This window comes from Macrobrachium rosenbergii, chromosome 49 (genome assembly GCF_040412425.1).
Source record: "Macrobrachium rosenbergii isolate ZJJX-2024 chromosome 49, ASM4041242v1, whole genome shotgun sequence".
Taxonomy (NCBI): Eukaryota; Metazoa; Arthropoda; class Malacostraca; order Decapoda; family Palaemonidae; genus Macrobrachium; species Macrobrachium rosenbergii.
This window is the reverse complement of record NC_089789.1, coordinates 12,569,115-12,579,114: the sequence shown is the minus strand read 5'-3', so window position 1 is coordinate 12,579,114 and position 10,000 is coordinate 12,569,115. Positions and strand designations below refer to the sequence as shown.

Genomic DNA, 10,000 nt, shown 5'->3' with positions numbered 1-10,000 from the left:
ACATGACGTCATTGGGGTGCTGAATTTCTATTGGTCGGCGGAACTCATTCCCTCGCTGGCTGTCTGGGCGGCAGCATGGGCATTCCTGGTGCTCCGTAGGGTGCGTCCTATGCCACGGCTTTCCCATGACAAACGATTTAATCTCAAAACTGACGAGTTTTAAGTCGACGAATATGATGCACAATTAGGCATTTCTGCAAGATTAGATAGAGTTTTAAAATGTCGAAATTAAATTGACGATTTATGTAAGGTACCATTACAAATTTCTCATAGTCTTTGGTCTGGACTCAAAATGAGGCAGTTTAAATTAATTATTAACAAGATGTTTGGTTTTGGTTCAAAATTAGGATGAGTTTTATATCGTTGATGAATTAAGTCAATGTTTCGTAATCTGTCAACATTATAATTTCATCCTTATGAGGGTATGATGTTACTAAATTGATGATTGTTGAATATAAGCAAATTTAAATAAAATCATTGTACGAACAGTTATAAACCCGAGACAATGGAAATGATTTACTTTTGATCTGACTTGGCTATAGAAATTATTCATAGTATTTGATTCAACAATGGAAAATCAAATATTATTAATAATTTCTATCGAATCAAATCATATATTATAAATAATTTCTATATGCAGATCAAATCTAATATTGTTAATAATTTCTGTCGTCAAATTAAATCAAATATTGTACTGTAAATAATTTCTGCCGTTTTGTCCAGCCAAATATAATGATTACTTTCCCTAGTTAAACGAAAATTATGAATAATTTCCATAGTTAAATAAAATATTTTGAATAATTTTCATTGTTCATAATATATATTATCCATAATATATATTTGACTTAACTATGGAAATTATTCATAATGTTTGATTTAACAATGAAAATTATCCGTAATATTTGATTTAACTTCGGAAATAATTCGTAATATTTAATTTAACTATGGAAATTATGTATAATTTTCATTTAACTATGGAAGGTAATCATAATAATTGGCTGTACATAACGGAAAATTATTTATAATATTTGATTTGACATAACGATAGAAATTATGAAAAATATATTTGATTTAACTTGAGGATATAAATTATTAATATTAGATTTGGTCTGAATATAGAAATTATTTATAATACATGATCTGATTCGATTCATGGAGGCTTGCTCTAAAAACCTGATACTGGAACCTGGAGGTTATTCAGTGAAAGATTATTCATTCTATTTAACCTTCAGTGAATAAAAATCATTTATAATGAATTATCAATCTCACTTTCTTTATCCTCTATTCCCGTGGCCTTCCAGCTGCTTCTAATGACTTTACTTTCTCCAGAATTTTCATTCTTTTTCCTTCTTCTCGACCAACTGCCCTTAATTGCGCTTCATTTTTTTTTTATTTCGCCTCATTTTTCTGATTTACCTTTGATACACGTTTATTCTTTTATTACTTTATTCTTTTATTACTTTTATCTTTTTTTTATTTTCATTTTCTTATTTTTTTTTTTGCTCCCACGGCTTTAGGTCACGTTTGCTAGGTCCGTGGTTCGTTTAATATCTCTCTCTCTCTCTCTCTCTCTCTCTCTCTCTCTCTCTCTCTCTCTCTCTCACAGTGAAATAAAATCATGGACGGCCTCTGAACTTCACTTTGACTACAAACCGGATTAGAAATAATGTCAATAATAGTTCTCTCTCTCTCTCTCTCTCTCTCTCTCTCTCTAGTGATATGGAAAAGGACACGAGAAAAAGGCAATAGAAATATACCAAAAGAAAGGATGAGAGAGAAACAACGGGGTTCTCAGAAAATCATCCATGATCTTTTATAACTGAGAGAGAGAGAGAGAGAGAGAGAGAGAGAGAGAGAGAGAGAGAGAGAGAGAGAGAGAGAGAGAGAGAGAGAGAGAGAAATATTACATCCTGGTCCTAAAAAATGTGAAAGGAGGTGTATAAATCACAAGAAATTATGATAATTTTTTTTATTCCTCCCCAGGGATGAAATAGGTGTATCAGAATAGCTATGGAAACGGGAGGTCTATATAACGACCATTTATCTGAGAGAAGCCTCCGCGATCGGGATTATTATGTGTGTGTGTATGTGTATGTGTGTGTGTGTGTGTGAGAGAGAGAGAGAGAGAGAGAGAGAGAGAGAGAGAGAGAGAGAGAGAGAGAGAGACAGAGAAATAACTACTGTTATTATTTCAAATTTGCTTTGTAGTCAACGGGACTTCACAAGATCGTCTGTGATTTAATATTACAGAGATAGAGAGAGAGAGAGAGAGAGAGAGAGAGAGAGAGAGAGAGAGAGAGAGAGAGAGAGAGAGAGAGAGAGAGAATAATGATTATTATTATTTTAAAGTTTCTTTGTGATTTTTATATATATATATAAACTAGTAAGAAACGAAGCCTTTTTTCGTTTCAGGACCCCACAAATCCCTTCCTCCAACATCTCGGTTTAGTACTCTACTTTTTTATCTTGTTTTTTACAAATCACCCCCCCTCCCTTCACAGCCCCCACCCTATAAAATAAATATTTCTGTAGACATTCGATTCACTCTGTCAATGGGAAGACAAGATAAAATAAAGCTTTGAAAATGGAAACTCTTTCTAATCCGTCACTGTCAGTTTGGCTAAGAGACGAAATTGGGGTTTAAGGTTTCCACAAGACAGGGGAGGAAAGACGGACGAACCTTTGTTAAATGCGACGTTAACCCCAGTTCGGGTCCGAATTTCAGGGGAAAACTTCATCACTAGTGGGGAAAACTTCTTAAATCATGTTTGCAACGGCGAGGAGGGGTAAGAAGAGAGGTATTTGGGTGGACCCACCCCCGATAAAAAATTAAATAATTTCTTACTCAAACACTGTTATCCGACTTTGATATTTTGTGTCACAAAACTTTCCCGTTTTTTCACACAGCAGTGATATTTTGATGTTGATTGAGAGAGAGAGAGAGAGAGAGAGAGAGAGAGAGAGAGAGAGAGAGAGAGAGAGAGAGAGAGAATAATTACTGTCATTATTTCAAATTCCCTTTGCAGTCAACGGAAGTTTCACAAAATCGTCTGTGATATGAGAGAGAGCGAGAGAGAGAGAATAATTACTGTCATTATTTCAAATTCCCTTTGCAGTCAACGAAAGTTTCACAAAATCGTCAGTGATATTATTACTGAGAGAGAGAGAGAGAGAGAGAGAGAGAGAGAGAGAGAGAGAGAGAGAGAGAGAGAGAGAGAGACTAAAAACCTCAGTTACGGAGTTTCAAAGTTTGTCAGGATTACCATGTCAGTGATATTTCATTTATTGTCAAGATTCCTCGTTTGTAAGATGTGTTTTATGTACGAATACTTAATATATTATTCTTATTTCCCTTTATTTGTGCAGACACATATTTTCTTTTATCAAATTAGGCTATGTAATTTCTGTGTTTTTATTAAACGTACATGAATACACGAATGTGTTTATTTTGTGGTGAGATGGATGACCATTAAGGAAGACTAAACATTGCTGGCACCTAGGCACATATGACACTTACTGTTCAGGGTGTAGGGCTAGCAATCTCATCCCGATGTATATATGTATATATATGTATTTATGTGTATGTGTATTACTTTATATATTTATGTATGTATGTATGCATGTATGCATGTATGTATGTATATGTATATAGTATTGTGTGTAACACACACACACACACACACACACACACACACACACACACACACACATATATATATATATATATATATATATATATATATATATATATATATATATATATATGTATATATATAAACAACCCAACGATTGCTAATGACAAGTTATAATATTCTTCCAATGATTTTCAGTAAGGAAATAAAACACAAAGTGAAAGAAATAACGTTTATCTTATTCACTACAGACAAAGTTAACCTTATTATTTTTATCTTACAGTTTATTCTCATTCCCAATTCAAGATTTAATATCACGTAGTACAAGTTCAAGAAGAACCCTTGGCGTAACAGACCATTAGAAAAAATGTTGAAGAGGCCACGAGTGCCCTCGACTAGACCTAGTTAGGATAGTGTCATTTTTGGAGAATGTGGAATGTTTCCTGGTGAGGAAATACAGCCAATATATATTACCTTATCAATGACATTTGTAGGTTTTTATTTATTGTTGTTTGTCTTGAACTGAATTGTTTTTGGAGGCAACGAATTTTGGAATACTTCGGTCTATATTTGATTTTTGTTTTTGTTTTTTTTTTTTAGAAAATTTCTGAATATTTCAGGTACAGACCACACAGTTTTTTTTTATTTCAGAATATTTCAGTCAGTTTATAAATGAGTTTATTATGACAAATTTCAGAATATTTCAGTCAATTTATAAATGAGTTTATTATGACAAATTCCAGAATATTTCAGTCAGTTCGTAAATGAGTTTATTATGACAAATTTCAGAATATTTCAGTCAGTTTGTAAATGAGTTTATTACGACAAATTTCAGAATATTTCAGTCAGTTTGTAAATCAGTTCATTATGAGAAATTTCAGAATATCTCAATAAATTTATAAATGAGTTTATTATGACAAATTTCAGAATATTTCAGTCAATTGACAAATGACCTTTTTAAAGACAAATGACGGAACATTTCAGTGAATTGAGAAACGACTTTTTTTTAAGACAAATTTCAGAATATTTCAGTCAACTGACGAATGAGTTTTTAAAGACATATTTCAGAGTATTTCAGTCAATTAACAAATAAGTTTTAAGATAAATTTCAGGATATTTCAGTCAAATGACAAATAAGGCTTTAAAGACAAACTTTAGGATATTTCAGCCAATTGACGAATGAGTTTTTTAGGACAATTTTCAGAATATTTCAGTCAACTGAGGAATGAGTTTTTAAAGACATATTTCAGAATAATTAATTTCATTGACAAATAAGCTTTTAAGATAAATTACAGAATATTTCAGTCAATTACGGTTGCGTTTTTAAGGCAAATTTCAGAATATTTCAGTCAATTGACAAATGAGTTTTTTAGGACAATTTCCAGGATATTTCAGTCAACTGACGAATGAGTTTTTAAAGATATTTCAGAATATTTCAATCAACTGACAGATATGTTTTTAAGATAAACTTCAGTATATTTCAGTCAATTACGGTTGAGTTTTTAAAGACATATTTCAAAATATTTCAGTCCAGTGACGATTGGGTTTTTTAAAGATAAATCTCAGAATATTTCAGTCAGCTGAGGAGTAAATCTGTTTCACATGATCGAACGTAATTGTGAAAATAATGATAACGAACCCTCCACAAGAATTATGTAAATATGAAGCAGTTGCAAATCACCGTCGTTCCCAAGAGTTAATAATATTATTTTAAATAAATAATATTAAATAAAATCAAATTAAAACTAGTTATAATGTGGATAAATTTGTAATGAAAATCTCTGATTATTGATGTTTTGTACAAAATTGAATGTAGTTATTTCCATATTGGGACATGGACCAATCAATCAATCAGTCAGTTGCTTGTAAATACACACACACACACACACACACACACACACACACACACACACACACACACACACACATATATATATATATATATATATATATATATATATATATATATATATATATATATATATATATATATGCATCTATTTCTGTGATTCTTTGTTCGTTTGTTAGCAAGATTAGGTAAATAGGTGAACAGGGCAATTTCACCAAAATGTGGGCTTTTGGACTAGTAACACGTGAATAGATTTAGGGAGAAATCGCAGTGGATCTTGCAACATTAACATATTAGAAGCATATTGCAGTTTTGCGTTGATATATGCTGTCAAGAAGTAAATTATAAAAGCTTGATATCCATACAGTATAAAAAGTAAATGGTACAGAAGGGCAAATAGTAGGAAATAGTGTGAAATTTTACTCTTAAGTCTGAAGCCGAGGGAAGACTGGAAATTATCCCTACACGTGGGGAAAAAAGTACTAACATCCTCCCATCCCTAGAGGGCGATTTTCATGATTTTTTCCCTGCTCGGAATTCTGTGACAACACGAAGATTATAATTTTTGTAAACGAAAATTATTCTCTTCCGAGACAAGAACTTAGTATATATGGAAAAAAGCAACTCATTTCCTTGTACCAGGAAATTACCGAATGCCTAAAGTCTCTTAATTCTGCAACAGGAAATTAGACGTTGCAGTTTCATTTTAGAACACGAGAAGATCATTGACATCACGTCCCATATGATTAACAGTCTAGAAATTTAGGATACACACTGAATAAATACGATCCTTCTGGGAAGCATGATTGAAAGAGCAATCCACTGATTAAAGTATGGTCCTCCTTAATAGAGTGGACGGTTAAGTGCAAGATAGACACCCTTAACCCAGATTCGAATCCTGGCGTGGATAAAGTATCTCCCAATTAGTAGGAAAGGATGTCAGTGTAAAAACGAATGCCAGAATCCTAGGATACCAAAGACGAATTCTCCACTTTAAGGAATTAGAAATTTAAGAGAAATTCTTTCCTTCGAATCCTGGCGAGCATGAGGGATCTCCCAGTCGTAGTAAAGGATTCTCAGCGTAGCTAACCGTAGAATCCTAGAAAATCAAATAATCGAGGATTCTAGTGTATTTTAAATTTTGTTTGGGCCGGAGGTCCATTGTGTGGACGTAACACGAATTCTTCGCTTTGAGGAAATAAAGATTTAAAAGAGATGCTTTCCTTCGAATCCTGGTGTGGATGAAGGGCCTCCCAATTCGTAGAAAAGGATTCTCAGCGTAAAAACGAACCCTAGAATCCTAGAATACCAAATCATCGAGAATTCCAGTGTATTTTAAATTCTGTTTTGGCCAGAGGTCCATTGTGTGGACATCACACGAATTCGTCACTGTAAGGAAATAAAAATGTAAAAGAAATTCTTTCCTTCTCTTGCAGGAGTTTAGTCAGAAGTTAGGAGACGACAAGAACCTCCAGGAACATTTGAAACTCCCCATCCAGCGGCTTAACGACTACCAACTCCTCCTCAAGGTATGTGGAGTATGTGGAGTACAGAGGAGTTATGTAGTTATGTAATCCAGTTATGAAAGAGGCTACTTACACGCATACGGGTGATATGGTGATATAAGACTTAATTAAATATGCTAATTTATAATTCTATTCTTCAAAATGAATTGGATGATTGTAACTCCGCTACGGAGTAGGTGGAGTAGCAAGCTGATTTTATAGACACTTAAATAAGTTAATTATCAAATGCGCCAGTAATAAGGCAATTTTATCAGTTGCTTGTAAATAGCCACTTGAGTAAGTCTTATAAAATAAGCCAATATTTAAATTAGTTATGAAATAAGCCAGTGAGATGAGCTATCATACAAAACAGTTTTAAATTTTATAAGCCAATTGAAAAAGGCCACTTGAATAAATCAAGTAGAAAATAGGCCAGTTATATATGTTTGTTATGAAGTAAGCCATTATTTAAAACAGTTATAAAATGAGTTTTATATAAGCCAGCTATAGAATAAAACAACATCTTAAGCCAGTTATGAAATATCCAGTTATATGAACCAATTGTAGTGTAAGTCAGTTACAGAAGCCAGGTACAAAATGAACCGTTCATATTATAAGTCAGTCATGAAAGATGCCAGTTGCGAATTGTCACTGAGTTGGAATAAAGTGATAATTATGACTAATGAAATAAGGAATATGTCAAGTTGAATGTATTAATATTTAAAATGAAATTAGAACATTGTAAATCCTCGCTGTCACCTTTTAGGTCATGTTCTGGCCACTTAATATACTCTTAATCGATTAATAGAAGTAACTCGTAATTTGAGCCAAAAGAACAAACATTATGTCATGTTAAATGTATTAATTTTCGAACTGATTGAGAGATCCTTTAAAATCTCGATAAACTGATTTAAAAAAAAGGGGGAAAAACTGACGTGGAGTTGGACGAAACAAAGCAAAATTTTAATAAGATTGTCAGTGCCCCTTTCAATGCATGAACTGCCTGAATGAATTATGGCGTTGGAATATCGCTGTAGTTTTAAACTGATAATTAATATCTTACACTTGTGTAAAATGCTACCTAGCTTCTATAACATTTTACAATTACGTAAAATACTACCTAGTTCCTATAGCATTTTACAATTGTGTAATAAAATGACCTAGATCATGCATACAAAGGCGCCATCAGTAAGTTGAGAGGAAGATTCAGGTCGAGCTAATAGAATATCCTGTAGTCTTTGTTCAGTATATTATCTTCCACGAAGTTTTAAACACTGTAACTTCTCGGCAATTGTATGTTACCTACAGGGAATCTAATGAAAGAGGCAGCATTTGCAAAGTGATTATACAGAACGCATGTCCAGTGAACGTAGCAAGCCTCTAAAGAATGAAAGTATCACCCTGTATAGTGAAATCTCCAGTTATCCTTATTTCTGCAGCTTTATTACAGCTTTCACCTTACCCCTTTCTTCCCCAACGTGAGGTCAACTTATATCACATATTTTTACTCTCATTTTTTGCAGGAGTTGGTGAAATTCACCTCCAGACTCGGGGAGGAAACCAACGACCTTGAGAAGGCTTATGAGTTGATGCAAACTATCCCCCAGAGGGCTACAGACGCTAAGTTTATCACCTCTATCGAGGGGTTCAAAGGAAACCTCTTCAAACTCGGCAGACTTATCAGACACGTAAGTATCTCTCTCTCTCTCTCTCTCTCTCTCTCTCTCTCTCTCTCTCTCTCTCTCTCTCTCTCTCTTTCAATTTTTAAGAAATTTTTGGGTAAATGGAGCTCAGTCACTATTTCCTCAAACATGAATGGGCCGTTTGGTTTTGGCAAGACTAGGTTTAAAGGGGTAGGGACGTAAAACTAGGCCTAAGGGGATACGAACGTAAAGTTTAAAATCTGCATCTTCAACATATTCAAAGGAAATCATTGCAGACTCGTGCCGTAAATATTTTTGTTTGTTTTTCCTTTAAACGCTTTTCCTCTCAAATACACATTTTGGAATAAAGAAAATTGGTAAACACAACGTTTATAAACTATTACGAATGTAAATAAACCTTGATTTCATTTTCGTTATGAAACCATACACCTTTTAAAGTTGTCATCTAGAAATTTTTTTAGTTATATTATTCAGCTTCTATTGCCTCAGCTACTAATTACTGACTAACTAATGATGAGAAATGAGTTCATGTGATTAACATGCATAAATAATTCATGATTCTTTCCAGGATATTAATCAACTTCGTAGACATGATCTCGTATATTAAATATAAAAATTCATTTGATTATTATCCTTCATAATATTCATGATAAAATGTGACCTGTTCATTGAATAAAATCAGTAATATTCTCGGTTTGAGAGTTGAACAAATACAGTGGTATTCTTCACTTTAAGAGTAAGTTAAAAACAATACTCTACGCTTCTCAAGTAAACAAAAACAATGACATTCTTAAGTTTACAAGTAAATACCGAGAATAAGACTCTTTTACAGGTAAACGTAAACTGGAATACTCTTTGTTTTACAGTGAAAAAAAAAAAATTTGTATTGTGAGTGAACAGATCAAAGCATTCTGAAAGTCTCTGTTGGTTGGTCAGTGTCCGGAGCTCCCAGTCAGACTTGTGAAAAAAATGACTATTATGAGCAACCAGATCAAAATATTCTGAAGTATTGTTAATTGTAAACTTCACTGTTGGTTGGGCTGTGTATGAAGGTCCACACCAGGCGTGTTATCCATTCTAGCACCTAACCCCATTTGTCTTAGGGCACAGAGTCTCTTAATAAAACTCTTAATTTCAAAAGTAAACAAAACCAACAATATTCCAGAGTATCGTTTTGGAAAACGAGATAAATAAATGATAGTAACTTAGTAAATGAACCCTATTCATGTAGAACATACCCACCACAGGGGACACTGACTTGAAATTCAAGCTTCCAAAGAAATAACAGGAGGTAATGGGGAATACAGAAAAAAGAGACCACTTTTTAAAAAAAACAAAAAATTAGTTGCA

General features: G+C 33.3%; 1 protein-coding gene across 1 annotated transcript in view; it reads left to right on the top strand.

Moving 5' to 3' along the window:
• Window positions 1-10,000, top strand: part of LOC136832337 (muscle M-line assembly protein unc-89-like) — a 502,631-nt gene that overhangs the window by 285,656 nt on the left and 206,975 nt on the right. The window contains 2 exon segments of the mRNA XM_067093248.1: window positions 6,918-7,010; window positions 8,510-8,674. Coding sequence (XP_066949349.1) covers window positions 6,918-7,010; window positions 8,510-8,674 — 258 coding nt within the window.